Genomic DNA, 22770 nt, shown 5'->3' on the forward strand with positions numbered 1-22770 from the left:
GGTGGCCTTCTATGAGCAGGTGACAAAATTAATAGATGAGGGGCAAGCAACTGATGTCGTTTACCTGGACCTGAGCAAAGCCTTTGACACTGTCCCACACCACATCCTGGTGTCCAAACTGGTGACACATGGGTTTGATTGGTGGACCACTAGATGGATAAGGAACTGGCTTGATGGCCGCACCCAAAGAGTGGCTGTCAATGGCTCCATGTCCCAGTGGAGGCCAGTGACAAGTGGAGTCCCTCAGGGATCAGTCCTGGGACCTATCTTATTCAACATCTTTGTGGGGGACATGGACAGTGGCATTGAGTGCACCCTCAGCAAGTTTGCTGATGACACCAAGCTGTGTGGTGCAGCAGACATGCTGGAGGGAAGGGAGGCCATCCAGAGGGACCTTGACAGGCTGGAGAGGTGGGCACAGGCCAACCTCATGAAGTTCAATAAGAGCAAGTGCAGGGTCCTGCATCTGGGTCGAGGCAATCCCAGGCACAAATCCAGGCTGGGCAGTGACTGGCTGGAGGATAGCCCTGAGGAGAGAGACTTGGGGGTGCTGGTGGACAAAAAGCTCAACATGAGCTCTCAGTGTGCACTTGCAGCCCGCAAAGCCAATCAGATCCTGGGCTGCATCAGGAGAAGTGTGGCTAGCAGGTCAAGGGAGGTGATCCTCCCCCTCTACTCAGCCCTGGTGAGACCCCACCTGGAGTACTGTGTCCAGTTCTGGAGCCCCTATTACAAGAGGGATGTGGAGGTGCTGGAACGTGTCCAGAGAAGGGCCAGGAGGATGAGCAGAGGGCTGGAGCACCTCTCCTATGAGGACAGACTGAAGGAGTTGGGGCTGTACAGTCTGCAGAAGAGAAGGCTCCGAGGTGACCTAATTGTCGCCTTCCAGTATCTGAAGGGGGCCTACAGGAAGGCTGGGGAAGGACTTCTCAGGATATCAGGTAGTGATAGGACTAGGGGGAATGGAATGAAGCTGGAGGTGGGGAGATTCAGGCTGGATGTGAGGAGGAGGTTCTTCACCATGAGAGTGGTGAAACCCTGGAATGGGTTGTCCAGGGAGGTGGTCGAGGCCCCGTCCCTGGGGGTGTTTAAGAGCAGGCTGGATGAGGCTCTGTCTAGCCTGATCTAGTGTGGGGTGTCCCTGCCCATGGCAGGGGGGTTGGAACTAGATGATCCTTGTGGTCCCTTCCAACCCTGAATGAAACTATGAAACTATGAAACTATGAAACTATGAAGCTCCAAGCATCACTACTTAGGTCTTGAGTTTCAGCTAGAACAGGCTGAGGTGTTCAAGGAAAGATCAGCAACACATGGTCTGAAATAATTCCCTGGTTTTCCACAACACGAAATAGCTGTTCCCTAATGAAGTATGAAGCAAAGCAGTAGGTGTTTTTGACAAGTGTACTCTGCCACAGCTTACTCTGGTAAGAAAACAGGAGAGAAATTCTTTTGCATTACGGGATTTATCCCAGGGTTTCGAATACACATGCACACTCGCCCTCTAGTGGGAGATGGTACAACGAGAAGTCACTTCAGCCTGTTAGAAGCTTTTAATTGAAATCAGTGCAATTTGGCTGACAGGCCAATGATTTGTGATGAGGCACAGATATCAGTCTGGGCACGTTATCATTTCAGACCTCTTCAGTGTGTCTTTTACTCAAAACAGCCTGGGATCCCAACAGCTTACCTATGCCGTGGCTTAACACAGAACTCTGCACATCACCACCATTGCCTCCTGAAGGTGTATCTTACGCTCACATTTTGCCCACACTACCTCACACACAGGAGTGTGCTACTCCTGCAGTCAGTTTGGAGAACATATATTTGCCTTTACAAATTCCCTCCTTGCTCATCTCTTTTGGGACTAACTTTTGGAGCTTGAACACTTTCAAGTACTTACATTTTCTTAAATGCTTTCAAATACAGTCTCACAGTATCACCAAGGCTGGAAGAGACCTCGAGGATCATCGAGTCCAACCTGTCACCACACACCTCATGACTAGACCATGGCACCAAGTGCCACGTCCAATCCCCTCTTCAACACCTCCAGGGATGGTGACTCCACCACCTCCCTGGGCAGCACATTCCAATGGCCAATGACTCTCTCAGTGAAGAACTTTCTCCTCACCTCAAGCCTAAACCTCCCCTGGCACAGCTTGAGACTGTGTCCTCTTGTTCTGGGGCTGGCTGCCTGGGAGAAAAGACCAACCCCTTCCTGGCTACAACCACCTTTCAGGTAGTTGTAGAGGGCAATGAGGTCTCCTCTGAGCCTCCTCTTCTCCAGGCTAAGCAACCCCAGCTCCCTCAGCCTCTCCCCACAGGGCTGTGCTCCAGACCCCTCCCCAGCTTCGCTGCCCTTCTCTGGACACGTTCAAGAGTCTCAATGTCCTTCATAAATGGAGGGGCCCAGAACTGGACACAGTACTACAGAGCTAGCAGGACAGCACACACCACAGAGCCACAACAGCTGAGACCAGAGGAAGCATCATATTCTGCCTTGACTGTGAGTCTGAAGCTTTCTTCTGCACAGGTAGCTTCTGAGACACTGGATTCAAACCGATTTCAGATCATTTGTCTGCAAGACATTGTATAAACCTGAAATAATACATCAGTAATAGGGCTGGACTGTGGTTCTTATTTTTCCCCCTATTTGGAACTGTTCTCATCAAACTCAACTTTTAGGCTGGAGGTGAGGAGAAAGCTCTTTACAGATAGAGTCGCTAGCCATGTGCTGCCCAGGGAGGTGGTGGAGTCACCATGCTTCCTACATGATTTGATCTGTCAACAGGTTAAACTTCCCCTTTGTAATTAATCAGCTATCAGTCAGAAAATGAATCAACTGCAAGCTGCTGTAGTGGAGATTTTCAGTTGTTTAATCCTCCAGCCCTGAGGGACATTCATACTAGAATCTGCACAATGCCAGGATTGCTTTGGAAACAGCAGAAGGTCAGGAGCAGAAACTGAGAAGCCCAACCATCCCAGCACTTAGCCATATCTACTCACTGGTGTCCTTTCCTTGTCAATGGCATCAAGTTCTGCCATGCAAACCAAAATAACACACCAGGCAAATATATCCACTTTCCCCACTGTACCTTCCATCTCAAATTCTTATGGGCACTTCAGGGCTTATGCATTAACTTTGAACACACAAATAATATCATCCCTATTCACAATCTCAGCACTTGAGATCACAGCAAAGGTTAACCATTTGTTACTCTCTCTATTCGACCAGCTAGTCACTCCAGTCATGGACCCAGTTCTATTGTGTTAAGTGCTGTCAAGAGGACAAAAAAAGCCATTGGTAGCTCACAGAATAACCATGTTTTAAAGTGATATTTATGTTAATATACCAGTAACACTACAATGAATTACTATTTCCTTTCCTTAGAAAGAACCCTATTAGGCATACACAATCTTAAGCTCACCTTACCCATTAGTTTATGACAAATAAAATGGGCATTGTGCCATTAGCAGACAGATTTTACCTCAAAGCTTTTTAAAAGCAATTTGTTGCAGAACAAACCATCTTTAAACAGACAAAGTGCTGAATAAACTGTGAAGTACCTTATGAGAGGTTTAAAGATATTCCACAGAATCTTTATGAAGTTGGTGGGATGCACAACATAGAGTGCTTTCAGGTTTTTCTTGTACCTAGGGACAGAAAATGAAATGGTTAGAAGACTCTTGAATATCACAGAGAGTGGAACTGAATACCCAGAACTGAATGGGAAGCATTCTTACAGGAACACTATCTGGCATTCTTTTCTAATACATTTTAAAAGACCTAATGCAGAAAGAAAAAGGAAAAAAAAACCAAACCCCACTCCATTTTAAAAAGTGGTCACTTTGGATGACACAACTCTAGGTCAAGGTAACACTTTGTACTCCTAGCCAGTGTTTGCTGCATCACAGATTTAACACCGGGGGACAGATGGGGAATTAGGCAACTTGTGATACAAAAAATGTGCCAGCCTGCATCTCCCTTTATTTTCTGCTTGCAGAAATATCAAGTTGAAGAACATTTAGAAATGTTCAGCTGTAAAATTTACCTCTAGCATTTTATCACTGCTTTTGTCTTGCATTGCTAGCAATTACTAAAGGTGAAGCCAACTGCACAATGCTTTACGTTGTGTGGTCTCCTTTGTACGAAACAAAAGCCCTTCTCCCTTACAGCTTTGCTTGATTCTACAGTGCCAGGCCATGATACACACCAAATAGATTCTAAGAGGCTGAAACTGAAATGGAAACCAGGCTATACAAAAAGATTCTGCTCTTATTCACTATTACTGCAAAATTAAATTGAGGAAAGCATAATGAAATATCCTGCTCTTGTATATAAATTGTTGACTATTACTTTGCCAGTAGGAAGCACCTCTTCCAAGTATCCATCACTCATTGTTGGAAAACAATGAGTGGAAAAGAATCATGGTGAACTGCTGAAACCTTCTGGTAGCAGGTTATGGTAAGAGGGGCAAAATGGACAGACTTCACAATTAAAAGAGCTTTTTCCTTTGCAGTTTTAATTAGACCCATACGTCTTGGAGTAAAAAAGCCATTATCATACCCAAGTAAACAGCTACTCCTGTGCAACTGACACCATTGTGGGTAAGAACCCAGTGCCAACAACGAGCTAATAAGCACACCACCTGAGTTGCTGCACTGAAGTATTGATTTTGAGTTTGTTTTGCACCTTGAAGCACTGAACACAAGCCATGCTTCATAGTTTCCCAGACTACAATTAAATGCCAAAAAGACTTTGCTGAGCCACTGGTGCAAATATTCAAAGTGAGAGCCACTGGTTTGAAACTATTCTTGTTGAACAGTTGCTTGCAAATTACTAGTGCCCAGGTGGCCAAGAAGGCCAACGGCATCCTGGCCTGCATCAGGCCAGCAGGGGCAGGGAGGTCATTCTGCCCCTGTACTCTGCACTGGTTAGGCCACACCTCGAGTCCTGTGTCCAGTTCTGGGCCCCTCAGTTCAGGAAAGATGTTGACTTGCTGGAACGTGTCCAGAGAAGGGCAACAAAGCTGGGGAGGAGTCTGGAGCACAGCCCTATGAGGAGAGGCTGAGGGAGCTGGGGTTGCTTAGCCTGAAGAAGAGGAGGCTCAGGGGAGACGTTATTGCTCTCTACAACTCCCTGAAGCTAGGTTGTAGCCAGGTGGGGGTTGGTCTCTTCTCCCAGGCAGCCACCAACAGAACAAGAGGACACAGTCTCAGGCTGTGCCAGGGGAGGTTTAGGCTGGATGTTAGGAGGAAGTTCTTCACAGAAAGGGAGATTGGCCATTGGAATGTGCTGCCCAGGGAGGTGGTGGAGTCACCATCACTGGAGGTATCATAGTACAGTATCAGTCAGGGTACAGTACATAGTACAGTATCAGTCCATCTCAAATGGGATGGATGATCCATCCCCCCCAACACACACAGCTGTTCACTTTCAGGCAAAGGGCTACATTTTCACTTTTGGTCTCCTTGCCCTCTTGAGGCCAACAGATAAACAAGCAACAACTTTCAAACTGGTAAAAGGCCAAATCATTTCAAGATGAACTTTCTGCTTGGTTGGGTTCTGTGCACTTCCACAGAATAAGCAGCAGAACATTCTAGTTTCCACTTTTAAAAAGCTATTTACCTGGAAGCTTTCATCGCGACTACACCCTAACCAACCAAAGCATGAGTTGCAGCCACTGTTACTCCCAAGGTCAGGCACACAGGAGCACAGCAGCTCCTTCAGGAATTCACACATGCCAGCCTGTGAGATATGGACCGTTAAAAACTGACCCTTCCTTTTTTGTACACAACCTAGCCTTGGGCTGATCAAAGGTTCAAACAGGACTGTGAGATAATCACGAATGATGTCACAGAGGGTGTCACAAGTATCTTGTTAAACAGCGCACACAAAAGGAAAGGCTCTTGCCTTTGTTCCCTTTATACCTTTGAATAACCACTGCAGCACTCTGGCCACTGCTTTGTTCTGCACAGAAGACACTCAAAAGAGAACCACCAGCAGCAGTACCATTACCAGAATTTGCAGGAGCAAAACGAACTGCGAGCTGCGGCGGGTCAGGAAATCCACTTCCTCCTTGGAAGTTAGTCACAGACATTACACAACCAAAACAGCAAACCAACTACTTCTGAGACGTACTTCCTGTCAAATTCTTTGTAGGCAGTTTGTAACCATTTCAGAGATGGTTTATTCAGACTCTTCAGGCCGTAGTGAAAGTAGACAACTGTATAATCATTCTCTACGTACTGGTCCAGGGTATACTTCAAGTATCTGAGGAGAAAGCAAAGATGTGAGTTTTAAGACAGTTTGCTGGATGAGATTTTTATAGCAGTAACTGAGAAAGAAAATGTGCTAATTTGGCACAGAAAGCTAGTGACTGCAAGTTCATGTTTGCTTCAGTGTATTTATCTAGCAAGTTAATCTTTCTCTTGTGGCAGTGTTGCAAATAATTCCACATCACCACAGAGCCTAACATTTTAAAGAAGATGTTCAGTTACCAAAGTGATGCTCCTGAATGAATAACTGAAAGACGAAGACAGCATGGCACTGTATACCAAGTGAGGCTCAGCAGGTCTCAGGGAAGCCTGATCTCCTTGAGGATGCCCCTGTTGTTGCAGGGGGTGTTAGACTAGATGACCTTTGGAGCTCCCCTCCAACCCACACCATTCTGTGATTCCATGATTCTGTATTTTCAAAGAAGTTACATGAGATGTATTTTATTTCCCTTTTCTCCTGGTCTTGGACAGATGGGCAGAGTCCAACGGGATGGCATTCAACAAGTCCAAGTGCCAGGTGCTGCACTTTGGCCACAACAACCCCATGCAGAGCTACAGGTTGGGGTCAGAGTGGCTGAGACCTGCCAAACAGAGAGGGACCTGGGGGTGCTGATTGACAGCCGCCTGAACATGAGCCAGCAGTGTGCCCAGGTGGCCAAGAGGACCAATGGCATCCTGGCCTGCATTAGGAATAGTGTGGCCAGCAGGAGCAGGGAAGTCATTGTGCCCCTGGACTCTGCATTGGTTAGGCCACACCTTGAGTCCTGTGTCCAGTTCTGGGCTCCTCAGTTTAGGAAGGACATCGAGACACTTGAAGGTGTCCAGAGAAGGGCAACAAGGCTGGGGAGAGGCCTTGAGCAGAAGCCCTGTGAAGAGAGACTGAGGGAGCTGGGATTGTTTAGCCTGGAGAAGAGGAGGCTCAGGGGTGACCTCATTACTCTCTACAACTACCTGAAAGGAGGTTGTAGCTGCAAGGGAGATGGTCTCTTCTCCCAGGCAACCAGCACCAGAACAAGGGGACACAGACTCAAGCTGCACCAGGGGAAGTTTAGGCTCAAGGTGAGGAGAAAATTCTTCACTGAGAGAGTCATTTGTCATTGGAATGTGCTGCCCAGGGAGGTGGTGGAGTCACCATGCCTGGAGGTGTTCAAGAGGGGATTGGACGTGGCACTTGGTGCCATGGTCTAGTCATGAGGTCTGTGGTGACAGGTTGGACTTGATGATCCTCGAGGTCCCTTCCAACCTTGGTGATACCGTCTTGGTAAATTCCTTCCTTTTAGCCACGCAAACAATGTCATTTTGGCTTTTCAGAATAAGAAAGAATAAATCTTGGTGGTGGGTTTTTTTTCCCCCCTCAGTTTAAAATATTTTGTGATTTTGAAGAATCTATTTGCCCTAATGGCTGCAAACTACAACTTGTTACTGTGAACAATAGATTGAAAACAAACTGTGCATTGTAAACAAATATACTGAGTATATTTGGCTCTCCCTTGTTTGTACAGTGGAGGCAGCATTCACAGATCATTTCCCTTGAAACTAATTTAGAGACCTCTCCATGAGCCAGCAATGTGTGCTTGCAGCTCAGAAGGCCAACGGTGTCCTGGGCTGCATCAAACGGAGTGTGACCAGCAGGACAAGGGAGGTGATTCTCCCCCTCTACTCTCATGAGACCCCACCTCGGGTACGGCATCCAGTTCTGGTGACCCCAGGGTAAGAAGGACATGAAACTGCGGGAGCAGGTCCCAAGAAGGGCCACAAAGACATAGGGAACATGCTCCAACCCTCTGGGGATAGGCTGCAAGAGCTGGAATTCTTCAGCCTGAAGAATGCCCCAGGGAGACCTCACAGTGGCCTTCCTGCACATGCCTACAAGAAAGCTGGCAAGGGACTTTTTGCAAGGGCTTGCAGAGGCAGGATGAGAAGGAAAGGCTTTAAGCTTGAGAAGGCAGATTTACACTGGATATTAGAAAGAAATTCTTTACAGTAAGGATGGTGAGACACTAGAACAGGTTGCCCAGGGTGGCTGTGGAGGTATTCAAGGCCAGGTTGGATGAGGCCTTGTGCAATCTGGTCTCCTGGAGGGCGTCTCTGCCAATGCCACGAGAGTTGGAACTGGATGATCCTTAATGTCCCTTCCAACCCAAAGCATTCTATGAATCTATGCAATAACACTGCAAGTTTTATAAGCAGATCTCTGTGTGAAAGCTCATTCACCTAGACACAAGCTAATAGGACATAGCTTAAGAGGACACAGTCTCAGGCTGCGCCAGGGGAGGTTCAGGTTGGATGTTAGGAAGAAGTTCTATACAGAAAGAGTGATTGCCCATTGGAATGGGCTGCCCAAGGAGGTGGTGGAGTCGCCGTCATTGGAGGTGTTCAGGAGGAGACCTGATGGGGTGCTTGGTGCCATGGGTTAGCTGTTTGGGTGGGTTGGATTGGTTGATGGGTTGGACACGATGATCTTGAAGGTCTCTTCCAACCTGGTTTGGTTTATTCTAACTAAAGGTTTATTCTAAATAATAGAAGCTCACATGTAGATTGCAAAGTAGTCCATACAGAAAACTGAGAGAAACTTACTCCAGCAATCTGGTGTGGTTGAGCTGATGAGAGGGAGGCATACGACAACAGCTAAAGGTAATCACCTTCCTTCCAGAATTGTCATCACCTAGTGAAGAGAAAAAGAGTTAGCAAAGACAAAGCAAGGGGAGCTCAGTGACCTGAAGCAATGGTTGTACCTTCTGGTATCTGGGGCTACCTCCATCTCCCATCATTACTCAAAACATGCTGAGAAACTTCATTGTCAAATCACATATGGTTCACAGAAAGTAACTGGGCCACGGCTGCAGTGAAACGAAGCAGCACAGGGCAAATGATGAAGCTAAGGTGAGAAAGTCATACTCGAATGCAGTTGGTGGTGTTCAGCTCCTAACAGGGAATGCTTCAGTCCTCCTGCAGCATTCAGCCATGGAAGAAAGGAGGCTTGCTTTCCTTATTAGTTTTAGAAGTGGGCTGTTTTCAAACTCTTCCTGCTTTATTTCTGCAATGTGTGAGAACAGTGCTCTGCCGACAATCACTTTGAACATCTGCATGCTCAGGTATCTGTCAGATTTTTTTCAACCAACTTAAGCCTTCTCAGACACTCTTTTCCAGAAGTACTTCTACATTCAGGTCACAATTAAAGCACAGAAAGCAAGGCATACAATTATGCTTTTTGTAACCTGAAGTGTCTATCCCTTAGCTCCTGAGAAAGCATACTGCTGCGCTCACGCTCATTTCCTCTTTGACTCACGACATCTTCACCCACACTGTCTGTATAGACAAGGCTGGTGCTCATGCTCTACCCATTCCACAGCCAAGTTTCACTACCTGGAAAGCTGAGTTTAAGTCATGCTCCTACTGAAAGTAACACAGCACTGAATACTGTGGGGTATTAAGATTTTAACATACATCTACATGAAAGATACCATTCCTCTTAAGGCAAGACAGGAACAAGAAAATGCTCAGATTGAATTCAGATTTGAGACATTGGCCTTCTTGGCCCCCTGGGCACACTGCTGGCTCATGTTCAGCTGCTTGTCAACCAGTACCCCCAGGTCCCTTTCCGTCTGGCCGCTCTCCAGCTACTCTGACCTCAGCCTGTAGCACTGCATGGGGTTGCTGTGGCCAACGGGCACATCCTCAGGTATGTCTGCACATTGTTCTTTAAGAGATCATAATTTTATTTCCTGAAGATTCTTTTTTTAACTGTCTTATTTGATGTTCTCAGAGTATTTATAAAGGCATTATAATGTGTCAGGGATTAACAGGATTGATGCACTAAAATGATATTAAAACATTAATAATTTTCTTTTCCTCCAAATCATGACTTGTTTGTGAAAAAACTGCTGTGCCACAGTACACTGTATCGTGTTGGAGGAGGTTTCCAATTAAATTAAGTCACTAATTGAGTCACTAATTGTCACTGTTGGTTACATTTAACTGCATGAATAAAAAGGCAGAAAAAAATAACCAGCTGTATGAAAGACTGCAGATGCACTTCAAGCATAAGTGAACAGAGTTTGCTTTCACTAATGGGAACACTGAGGCAGAGAAACTTTACCTGTTCAAGTAAGCATGAGTTAAAGTCATCCTTGAAGCTAACCTCTCTAATGCCAGTACAGTCCTACTCGTCTGACTGTCTGCACCAGAACAATCCTCTGGTCTTAAAAAGGGCACTGAAAATCAAGCCCATTTTCAGCAGTGCACACTATGCATTTCAGTCATTCACAGAAAGAAAGTTTAAGGAAATCAAAGAAACAACAGGCTATCTGTGGTGGTTTGAGCCTTAACTGGGACTTAAGAGCTCAGATGGGGGCAAGGCTCAGAATCTCTCCCCCGTTCCCCCCTCCTCCCTCCCAACAGAGAGGGGGAAAAAAAAGGAAAAGAGCAAATCCACCAAACAATAATTTGGAGTCGGCTTGGGAGTACAGAGGTAAAGAGTTTTCTTTAAACAAAATATATATATATATATATATATATATATATATATGTAACAATAACAGGTAAGGATGACAAGGGCAAGGAACAAGGATGGATGGGAGGGGGACAAAGAAGAATGCAAAACCAGTCTCTCTCTGAAGAGGTGTGGAGGCAGCAGGGAGAAGGATCAGGCCCAACCACGTGGCAGAGGAGCAGGAGGGCAGCCACAGTAGCTCTCATCCAGGATAGGTAGGAGCCAAAATGAGAGCTAATGACTCCAATGCCTTCCCTTTTATACCCTATCTGGGCAGGGAGGGGGGAGGGGAACAGACTCAGTTTCCCAGGGGGAAAACGCCCTGCAGGGAGGGCTAAGCACTCGGAAGCCCTCCCCGCTTTGTTTTCAGAAAGGGCCTTAACTCACCACACCAGCCAAACAGATAAGGAATGCAATTTACATTTACTTGGTAAGTGAGGAAGTATTGGTAGACTTTTCTTTTTAATAAGGTATGTTTGGGTGTAGACTAATATTTTGTCAGGATACCCAAGTCTACAATTGAGTTCACATTTGAATCTGGCACTTTAATCTATCTTTTATTTTAGCAAGCCTGTTGCTCTACTAAATGATAGTTAAAATTGAGTTGTTGTGTCTTCTCAGATTTAACAGGAAAGCATATCCATGTATTTTCATATACTTAACTCAGTTATGTCCTTAAAACAGACACTGTAACTTACACTCTGATGTTCATAACAAGGAATGTGGTAAATAAGAATTTAGAATAGACCAGACCAGGTTGGAAGAGACCTTCAAGATTGTGTCCAACCCATCAACCAATCCAACCCACCTAATCAACTAAACCATGGCACCAAGCACCCCATCAAGTCTCCTCCTGAACACCTCCAGTGATGGTGACTCCACCACCTCCCTGGGCAGCCCATTCCAATGGGCAATCACTCTCTCTGTATAGAACTTCTTCCTAACATCCAGCCTAAACCTCCCCTGGTGCAGCCTGAGACTGTTTTTCTTTCCTTTCACACCCTGAGAAGAAAATAGTTGACGAGAGATAAAAGAAAAACTGCTGGAGAATTTGGAAAATCCAAGTTCAGTTCCTGCCTAAAAGATTTGAACCCTTGTTCCTATCACTCAGCCAAGCTCTGTCTTCACTAGAGGAGGAAATTCTTGTCACTGTTATCAGCCTTTGATTTGGAACTGCTGTCACAGCAATTGAGATAAACACATGACAACAGCCCAATGGCCAGGAGATGCAAAGAGCAGAGCCAACACCAAAATCTGTTCTTGTGCTGCAGACAGGTTACAAAACAGAGAGCTCAGCTTCCTTCTTGAAATGTGCCTCAGCCTTAGGTCTCTCCAGTCGATTTGTGGTTTTCCCTAAAAGAGTACTCATGAAATAATGTCAGAGATACTGATTTCAGAAACACCCCTGGGAAATAAAAGACTGAGGACAAGAAATCCTCTAAGAAAAAAAAATACAAAAAACAGAAATCTTTAAATCCCTCCTTTTTCCCAGTGGCACTGAAACTCACAGAGCACAGATCTGCTCCTGAAGGTACGGCAAGAAGTGGCAAAGCTGTCACTGAGATGGACTGAAAATTATTAGGACTTGTGACTTAGGCTAATAAGGCCAAGGTGATAAGGTAATTCAGTACAGTGTCTACTGTTACCAAAAATTCATTACAAGCCTACCTTTCAGAGTCTGAGCTGTATCATACCATTCTAATCACTTTCTAATGCACTGGTTCAAAAACCAGCGAGGGGTATGAACTCAACTGCATCTTGAACATGGACAGTCTCTTCAAAGACCTGGGCTGGGTAGCAATAATCAGTAAATGCAACTATAAATAAATAAGAGGCTAAGAAGGGAAATACAGACTTAAAACAATGACAGACTTGGATTCCATTAAAAACTTTGTTCTAACACCTAGAAGGACACCACTGGCAGTTACTGAAAACTCAGACCTTAGATTCCTCCAGACAGTAGTGGTGTGCCCCAAGGATCAGTGCTGGGCCCCATGCTCTTTAACATCTTTTTTGATGATCTGGATGAGGGCATTGAGTCCATCAGCAGTAAATTTGCAGACAACACCAAGCTGGGGGCAGGAGTTGATCTGCTGGATGGTAGAGAGGCTCTGCAGAGAGACCTCGACAGGCTGGACAGATGGGCAGAATCCAACGGCATGAGGTTTAACACATCCAAGTGCCAGGTTCTGCACATCGGCCACAACAACCTCAGGCAGTGCTACAGGCTGGGGTCAGAGCGGCTGGAGAGCAGCCAGGCAGAAAGGCACCTGGGGGTACTGGTTGATGGTAGGCTGAACATGAGCCTGCAGTGTGCCCAGGCAGCCAAGAGGGCCAATGGCATCCTGGCCTGCATCAGGAACAGTGTGGCCAGCAGGAGCAGGGAGGTCATTCTGCCCCTGGACACTGCACTGGTTAGGCCACACCTCGAGTCCTGTGTCCAGTTCTGGGCTCCTCAGTTTAGGAAGGAGGTTGACTTGCTGGAATGTGTCCAGAGAAAGGCAACAAAGTTGGTGAGGGGTTTGGAACACAGCCCTGTGAGGAGAGGCTGAAGGAGCTGGGGTTGCTTAGCCTGGAGAAGAGGAGACTCAGAGGAGACCTTTTTGCTCTCTACAACTACCTTAAGGGAGGCTGCAGACAGGTGGGGGTTGGTATCTTCTCCCAGGCAACCAGCACCAGAACAAGAGGACACAGTCTCAAGCTGCACCTGGGGAGGTTTAGGCTGGATGTTAGGAAGAAGTTATATACAGAGAGAGTGATTGGCCACTGGAATGGGCTGCCTGGGGAGGTAGTGGAGTCACCATCACTGGAGGTGTTCAGGAGGAGACTTGATAGGGTGCTTGGTGCCATGGGGTAGTTGTTGTTGGTGGATGATAGGTTGGACACGATGATCTCAAAGGTCTCTCCCAACCTGGTCTATTCGATTCTATTCTCCTAAATATGAACAAATTCAGTAAAAGGTACTGCAAAAAGCTGTCAGCAATCATATTATAGAAGCAAGGTACTGAAGATAAGGCAGCTTGATGCACCATGTATGTCTATATACCCCATTCTTTTTGCCACAAAGGCAAAAAATCTTGAGGTTCTTTACAGGCAACAGGTTGAAACTTCTTCAAAACAGGAACCAAAGAACCAGCACTGCAGCACTCTTCCATTTTACATCTGCTCAGTCACCTGCACAGGGTTATGTGTAAAAAAACTATAAATCTGTCATTAATAAACAATTATTCAAACCTACAGCTTTTCAAAATGTCTTCTATTCTTATTTCTTTAATTGTACTCTCACACTGTGTGAATACAACTTAAAAAACATCTCCTCTGCATGCAAGTCCAAGCTATTGTTATGGAAAGCAGGTGTAAGTCATCCAATCAGTGAGCAGCAAGAAGGAATGTTAGTTTTTCTTTTTAAATTGACTGTTGGAAACTAGATCACTGTAAGTGATGGGTAAGTACTGTAAATATTTTCCCTTAAACCCTTGTGCTTTCCTCAGTCATTTCAAACAAGACATCTCTGTCTTTCAGTCACAGAACTAAACTGGAGGAAGGTAGGAAGACACTTCAGAGAGGCTTAGGCTGGGCTGATGGGCTGAGCCCAACGGGATGAGGTTTAACAAGGACAAGAAGAGGGTCCTGCACTTGGGCCACAATAACTCCAGGCAACACTACAGACTGGGGGATGAGTGGCTAGAGAGCAGCCAGGCAGAAAGGGACCTGGGAGTGCTGGCTGACCACCTGCTGAACATGAGCCAGCAGTGTGTGCAGGTGGCACAGAAGGTCAATGGCACCTTGATTTGTATCAGGAATAGTGTGGCCAGCAGGACTAGGGAAGGAATTCTGCCCCTGCACATGGCACTGGTGAAGCCTCACCTCCAGTACTGTGTGCAGCTCTGGAGGAAAAGTCTTATGAGAAGAGGATGAGGGAACTCGGTTTGTTTAGTCTGGAGGAAAGGAGACTTGGGGATCCTACTGCACTCTACAACTACCTGAAGGGAAGTTGTAGTAAGGTGGGGGTCAGGCTCTTCTCTCAGACAACTTGTGACAAGAGGGCATGCTATGAAGTTCCACCAGGGGGAGGTTTAGGTAGGATGCTAGGAAGAAGTTCTACACAGAGAGAGTGATTGCCCATTGGAATGGGCTGCCAGGGGAGGTGGTGGAGTCACCATCACTGGAGGTGTTTAGAGAAAGACTGGATGTGGCACTTAGAGACATGGTCCAGTCAATGTGTTAGGTCACAGGCTGGACTTGATGATCTCAAAGGTCTATTCCAGCCCCAACATGAACAGCTGTGAAGAACTTTCAGAATTGCTTTAAACCAGTCATTCCAAACACAGGAATTATTCTCTGCCTTATTCAAAGAGATGACAACCATTACACACTAGGTCTAGGCTCTCTAAAGTATGAGGTACAAAGAGTGTGCCAAACACAACACAACCTTAGACTGCATCAGGATGAACCACATTAAATATTGCTATTTGTTTCTTGTACTTATTTCATTAGTTGAGGATTGTGATTGCTAATGCTATTTTAACAAGCATGCTGATGCCAAAAGTAAGCCAAGAAGAAAGACTGCTGTGCATATTTCAAATATCATAACTATGTCTCCATGCCTCACAGGTAGCCAGAACATTTTAAACATAAATAAGTGCAGGCACTAAAGGATCCCATGTTCAAATGCTAGGTACCCACAGCTCCTGTGTCACCACAGAAAGTCAGGTGATAAATGCAGTCAACCTTTATGTCCACAGTTTCCTCTCTGGTACAGTAACCTATATCTCTCTGGTGGCATGCCCTTTACAGGGCAGACTAGGAAAATAATTACACCTGGCTGCACAGCACTTCAGGTTATTGAGAAAACAAAGCAGTTTAGCACAAATGAAGTACAGATCTGCTGCAGCCACAGTTAGGCCTTAGATTACAATATGTTGCTATAGTTATATTTGAAAGCAAGACTAAGCTGGAGTATTTGGCTAGAAAAGCACAAATTCACCTTCAGCTGCTTTTCAGGGTGATGGCTGAAAGCATCAGCATGATTCCTATGATCACCTTGAAGAGCACAGTAAGAAAAACATGGTGAGCATGTGGTAGGGGAAAGCCACAGCATCTGGCAAACATACCTGCCAGCTGGATGATGCCGTGCCTCGCAACATCGTGGTAGGGGTGATTGGTATTTAGCTCGGGATCCTCAAGCGGGGGCGATATAAACGTTTCCTCCTGCTCTGAGTGTGCATCTTCTGCTTCATCTCTCTGCAGTTCTGAAGGAGCAAGCAAGAATGCATCAGTGCTAATGAGCAGAGAAAACCTTTGCTTCTAATACAAGGGTTAGGATAGAATACAATTAACCAGGATGGAAAAGACCTTTGAGATCATCAAGTCCAACCTATCATCCAACACCATCTAATCAACTAAACCATGGCACCAAGCACCCCATCCAGTCTCTTCCTAAATGCCTCCAGTGATGCTGACTCCACCACCTCCTTGGGCAGCCTATCCCAATGGCAAATAACTCTTTCTGTGAAGAACTTCTTCCTAACATCCAACCTAAACCTCCCCTGGTGCAGCTTGAGACTGTGTCCTCTTGTTGTGGTGGTGGCTGCCTGGAAGAAGAGACCAGCTCCCACCTGGCTACAACCTCCCTTCAGGCAGTTGGAGACAGTTGAACACTAGCTCAATTTGACAAAATCACAGGCCTTTATCACCATTTGTTACCATTTCAAATCAGTTTCTTGTTCCTTACCCTTTCTTTTGAGTGGGAAAGACAATGTTACAATACCTCAAAGCCATGCTCAACATCCTCCTTAAGAATAGCATCTGCTGTGATGGTCACAAAAATCTTGACAATGAGCAGACAGCTGGTGTGCTGTGACCCTGCCATTCACCATTGCTGGTGGTGTCTCATTTTCTACATTCCAATCTGCCTGTTGCATCTCTCTATTGCTTTTTGCCTTTTATTTCAGGGTTGCCAAACCAGAAATGTCAAGGTTTCAGCCCACTGCTGTATGCACTGACAGCTGCACCACATTAGCGCTCCGTGTTAACGCTGGCAGCAGACTCATTACTCTGCACAAAGGTGGAAAACAAATCTCCATCTCATTCTCCCCCAAAATCCTCTCCTTCCATGAAGTCCTTTCACCTTTGGCAAGGAAGCAAAGTGTCCATCCAGCATATACTACAGTTAGAAGCCAAACAAAGTTGTAAGTGTCTGCACAAAACCCCAATAAAACCAATGGGCATCCTTTCCCCTCACTTCAGCAGCTCCTGGATCATGGAATGAAAATCTACTCCACATGGAAATGGACAACACAAGATCAACTCAACCTATCCAGGCTTTTGGGGCCTTGTTTTGCTGCTTTTTGATTTTAAGTTTTATGTTGGCTTTTTTTTTTTTCCTCTCTAGACTGTTTTAAGGTTCAGAAAGCACTGATCATAAATATAGAACTTGAGGATATTTCCTCTCATCCTATCACTTATTACTGGGGAGAGGAGTCCAACACCCACCACACTACAACCTCCTTTTCCAGGTAGTTGCAGAGTGCAAAAAGGTCTCCCCTCAGCCACCACTTCTCCAGACTAAAGGACCCAAATTTCCTCACCTGTTCCTCATGAGACTTGTTCAGCAGACCCTTCACCAGCTTTGTTGCCCTTCTCTGGACACACCAGAGCACCTCAGTGTCTTTCTTGTAGTGAGTGCCCCAAAACTGGGCCCAGTATTTGAGTATATATTCAAATGAGCAGGTGTTCTGGCATAGTTGTTGTCACTAACACTACTACATTATCATTATTCAAACCAATGTTTTCTGGAAACTGCTAGGAATAACCTTAAATGGAGACACTAACACACAGGTGTCTTCATGGCTCAAGAGCATAAGGAGTGGTCTGGAAAGGTGCACAGCCCCTTGCCCATCATCTGTCTCTTTTCATTGTGCAGCCTTAGTAATGAAGCTGAGATGGTTTTATCTGTAACATTATTAGTGCCACTTTAAAAAGGACTTCAACAACGTTTTGCCTTCCCATCATCTGCATATTTCATATGCCTTGACCACCATGCAAGACACACTAGGGGAGAGAGAATACATCAAAGATGGATTTTGGGGAGATTTATGTGCCAGTAGCTAGTGTTATAGAAAAACTCTTACATAATGTTTCTGGACGCTTTCCACTGACAACTTCTCAGTCTCTTTCCATCCTGTAAACAGCCATGTGACAGCTTTATTGTCTCGTTTTTAATGTGATTTGTACCAAAAATGCATTTCCTGAGAATGAGAAACGCCACTGGTGGCTGGGCTCAGACAAAGAGGAGTAAGGACCAAATCTGCCATTCTGATACTTATTTCTGAATTGACACTAAAACCTCCTCAGAAAATAAATCAACAGTCCTATAGGAAAAATAAATACAGCTGCTGTTAGAAGGAGATCATTAAGAGTCCTTTTTACACACACACTTTGATTTCTATTCTCTCCAAAATGTGCATTTTCCTACCCTTTACAAGCCTACCCTATATAAAAAAGGTGCACTAACATTAACAGGAACAGTATTCATTCACCTTAAGGAATGTTTCTGTCCCCAAAGCTGGGAAGAATAATACAATACAATGTAACATAATGCAGTCTATGAAGTTCACATTTTTTCCCCCCTCTTTACAACATCTATGTCATGTTAAACCTCAGAGCAATGAAAACATTACTTTGTTTGATTAGTTTGTTTGGGTTTTGCTTTGTTGTTGTTTGTTTTTTTTCCCCAGGTCTGAGCACTGTAGCCACCTAAATTAACAAAAGGTTGCAAAGAGCAGAGAGAAGAAGAAACAGAAAACACATGGCTCAGAGGCTAGTGCCACTGGTGGAATTTTGAGGGGTTTAGACCCTGGGCTGCTTTACAAGATGCCAGCCCGGCTGGCAACAGACAGGAAACACCTATCTTAAAAGGCAAAAGGATCCTGGGCCAAGAGCTGGCAGAGCTCATTGAAAGGGCTTTAAACCAGGCTGGAAGGGAGATGGGGATGAACCCAGGCTTGCAAGAGAGGAGCCTGGGAGCAGCATGCCAATACCTGTGGGACAGTATGGTAGTAAGGCCTTGCAGTTGCCTTCTCAGTGGAGGTGGGGGATGCAGAAGTAATAACACAAGAGTTGATGGGCTGGTAAGTATTGAAGCACCTGAGAACTGTCTGGAGGAATTGAGACTTCTCCCCCTAAGAAGGTGGCAGGACCAGCTGAAGTCCAGCTGAAGTGCATCTACACCAATGCTGAGATGCTTATTGCCGCCTTTGCCCCAGTCTTTAATAGCAGGACTGTTTGCTGAACAGCCAGCCCCTCAAGCTGGAAGATGGGGATAGGGAACAGGAGGAGAGGAAAACCTGATGACCTACCTAAACATACACCAGTCTACAGGGCCATATGGGTTACACCCAAGAGTGCTGAAGGAGTTGGCAGATGTGCCTACTAAGTCACTCTCCATGATTTATCAGCAGTGCTGGCTAAGTGGGTAGGTCCCAACTGACTGGAGATTAGCAAATTCTACACCCATGTACCTGAAGGGCCAGAAGGAGGAGTTAGGGAACTACACATGTGTCAGTCTGATCTTGGTGCCAGGGAAAGTCACAGAATAGATCTTGAGTGCCATAACACACCTTTACAGGGCAATCAGGCCCAGTCAGCAGGGGGTCACAAAGGGCAGGTCCTGCTTAACAAACCTCATCTTCTTCTATGACCAGATGACCCACATGGTAGATGTGGCAAAGGCTGTGGATATTGTTTACCTGGAAGTCAGTAAAACCTTTGATACTGCTCCCCACAGCATCCACATGAAGAAACTGGCTGCTCATGGTTTGGATGGACTCTAATGGATCAAACACTGGCTGGATGGCCAAGCCCAGAGGGTAGCAGAGGGTGGCAGCGGTAGCAGAGGGTGGTAGTTAATCCAGTTGGCAGATGGTCACAAGTGGTGTTCCCTAGGGCTCAGTGCTGGGGTGACTCCTGTTTAGTATCAATGCTCTTGACGAGGCAATTGCAAGCACCCTCAGTAAGTTTGCAGATAGCACCAAGTGAGATGGTTAGATGGTCAATCTGCTGCAGGGTAGGATGGCTCTGCATCCAGACCTGGACAGACTGGATCACTAAGGGGCTTCCATAGGGCCAAGTGCCATGTCCTGCAGTGAGGATGCAATGACCCCATCCAAGACTACAAGTGTGAACCATTTATCAAAATCCACTGGAATGCAGCAAGTATTGTTGAGAGTTAAATGTATATACATTGAATTAAACACAACAGAAACAACCAGCAAATTAACCACAGCCTTTGGAACAGAGAGGCAAAAGCTAACTCTGCCTATAAAATCCTTTTCTACTATGCATAAAAGGAGACAGGTTTCCAAAGAGCAGAGGCAAGTATTTTCAAGACACCTGCCTCTGAGATATGCTAAAAAACCAGAGGAGCAAAAATGAACAAAAAGAGAAACAAACAAACAAAAAACCCACAACCAACCAACCAACAACAACAACAACAATATGTGGTCCCTAATGCCATGGTCACATTGCTCAGCTCGATGAAGCTTCTTGGAGGTAACATGCAACACAGCAATCTCTGTGCTCATTCAATACTTGTCTGCTTGGAGTAATGACTCCCATTTGTGCCACAATATGTGATGATGGTGATACTCCAGCAGGCTAGAATTGCACTAGGAATAGCTACCAATAATTTATAAAAGCTGCATGTATTAAACTAACCTTCAGCTCTAATGGCTTTAATAGGGAACACATCAGTGCGGTGGCTGTAACTCATATTGGATTGCTCCAAGAAGTATTGCAAAACGTGGTGAAGCCTCTCAGCTACTGAAGATGTCCCATTAAATCACCTGTAACTCTACCCAGATGTCATTTCAACTATAATAAAAAATATTTACCTATTTCAGCTAACTTCTCATAGTCAATTTCAGACATGCTTCCCCTTAGGCACAAGTCTATGTAGAGCTTGCTAACCGATTCCTGCAGGAACCCTACAAAAAGGAAGAAAAGCAGTTGTTATCACAAGTCACCTACAAATAAAAGCAAGCACTCCATCACTAGCATTTGGCTATCATTTTTTTACAACACAAAGTATTATTAAAGTATTGCAAAACAGCAGTAAAAAACCCACCCTCCAGAAAAGTGATGCCAAAGGTCCCATCCAACCTGGTCTCTTCTACTCTAGTCTATGTATAACATTATGAGATCAACAAATGCACCTGGGTGTGTATCTCAGAATTGTCAGGGTTGGAAGGAACCTCAGGGACCATCCAGTTGCAACCCTCCTGCCATGGGCAGGGACACCTCACACTAGATCAAGTTGCACAGAGCCACATCCAGCCTGGCCTTCAAAACTTGCAGGGATGGGACTTCCACCCCCTCCCTGGGCAACCTGTGCCAGTGTCTCACCACCCTCATGGGGAAGAACTTCTTCTTAATGTCTAATTTAAATCTCCCCTTCTCTAGTTCGGATCCTAGTCCTATCACTACCCAACACCCTAAAAAAATCCCCCACCAGCGACCTTGTAGGCCACCATCACATGCTGGGGGGGTGGGAGGGGTGTTCCTCAAACACTTGTATAATATATATCTTTAATGACAAATACCAGAATCACATCTTAATTCACTCCCAGAAACAAGTGTAACCTTTTTTGTTTCTTCATTTTATTGCTGTGATGAAGATGATATGCAAACTCCATACCTCCACAAACAAAGGCACCTACATTCCAGGCTTCATGTCACAGGAGCAAGCATTAGGAAATTTTCAAGTGTGCATTAATACTTTTCAAAGAAGCAGAAGCCCCCCCAACACCCTTGCTGTCTCTGTGTGCAACCACAGCTCTCTGCCAAACGTGCTGCAGAGTGCTTTGCAAACACAATACCAAGTAACATACCCCAAAGCATTCATCAGGAGCAAAGAATATGACTTAGATGATCTGTGTCCTGAAGCAGCTGCTCCTAAGTACAAAATGACTACTCCCCATGAATTAACTTGGGGGTGGAGGTAAGAAAGAAATTGAGCTTTCATAACCCTCTCTGATGAATTTTAAATCCCTGGGGTTTATCCGTTTGACTTTATCTAAATGTGCTCACTGGGGAAAAGGAGTTGGGAAACTGGGAAAGTCCTTCTGACTAAAAAAGGACCAGAGAGTTTGTCTGGTTGTTCCTGCCTACTTGACACATCTCAAAGCTTAAGTAGGTCTAGTCCAGAAATTTGAGAGCTAGATTCCATCCCTTTTAACTAGACAAGAGAAATATCAGCAGCTCTCTATAATCACAGAATCAACAAGGTTGGAAAAGACCTCAAAGATCATTAAGTCCAACCTGTCACCACAGACCTCATGACTACTAAACCATGGCACCAAGTGCCACATCCAATCCCCTCTTGAACACCTCCAGGGATGCTGACTCCACCACCTCCCTGGGCAGCACATGCCAAAGGCTAACAACTCTCTCAGTGAAGAACTTTCTCCTCACCTCCAGCCTAAACTTCCCCTGGTGCAGCTTGAGACTGTGTCCTCTTCTTCTGAATAGAATAGAATAAACCAGGTTGGAAGACACCTTCAAGATCATTGTGTCCAAACTATCACTCAACACCACCTAACCCATGGCACCAAGCACCCTATCAAGTCTCCTGAACACCTCCAGGGACAGTGACTCCACCACCGCCCTGAGCAGCACATTCCAATGGGCAATCACTCTCTGTGTAAAACTTCCTCCTGACCTCCAGCCTGAACCTCCCCTGGCACAGCCTGAGACTGTGTCCTCTTGTTATGGTGCTGGTTGCCTGGGAGAAGAGACCAACCTCTGCCTGTCTACAACCTCCCTTCAGGTAGTTGTAGAGAGCAAGAAGGTCACCCCTGAGTCTCCTCCTCTCCAGGCTAAGCAACCCCAGGTCCCCAGTTTTGAAGACACACAGAAATGGGAGCTTTGCCCCTCAAAGGCCCAGGGCCGTTACATTTGCATTGGAACTCTGAGTAAGGATAGATAACACTCTCCACAGCAGA

The 22770-nt window shown here is 45.6% G+C and overlaps 1 protein-coding gene across 3 annotated transcripts in view; it reads right to left on the bottom strand.

Annotated features, from left to right (window-relative positions):
- Nucleotides 1–22770, bottom strand: part of ARHGAP8 (Rho GTPase activating protein 8) — an 82222-nt gene that overhangs the window by 41231 nt on the left and 18221 nt on the right. For all 3 annotated transcript variants that reach the window (XM_068170687.1, XM_068170697.1, XM_068170688.1), the window contains 5 exons: nucleotides 20662–20754; nucleotides 15883–16020; nucleotides 8854–8941; nucleotides 6140–6271; nucleotides 3565–3651 (listed from right to left, as the gene is read on the bottom strand). In XM_068170687.1, coding sequence (XP_068026788.1) covers nucleotides 3565–3651; nucleotides 6140–6271; nucleotides 8854–8941; nucleotides 15883–16020; nucleotides 20662–20698 — 482 coding nt within the window. In that variant the 5' untranslated portion in view covers nucleotides 20699–20754. The remainder of the gene's footprint in view (nucleotides 1–3564; nucleotides 3652–6139; nucleotides 6272–8853; nucleotides 8942–15882; nucleotides 16021–20661; nucleotides 20755–22770) is intronic.

The sequence above is a fragment of the Melanerpes formicivorus genome, unplaced genomic scaffold (assembly GCF_026170545.1).
Source record: "Melanerpes formicivorus ecotype bairdi unplaced genomic scaffold, bMelFor1.0.p_v2 SCAF_3, whole genome shotgun sequence".
Classification (NCBI taxonomy): domain Eukaryota; kingdom Metazoa; phylum Chordata; class Aves; order Piciformes; family Picidae; genus Melanerpes; species Melanerpes formicivorus.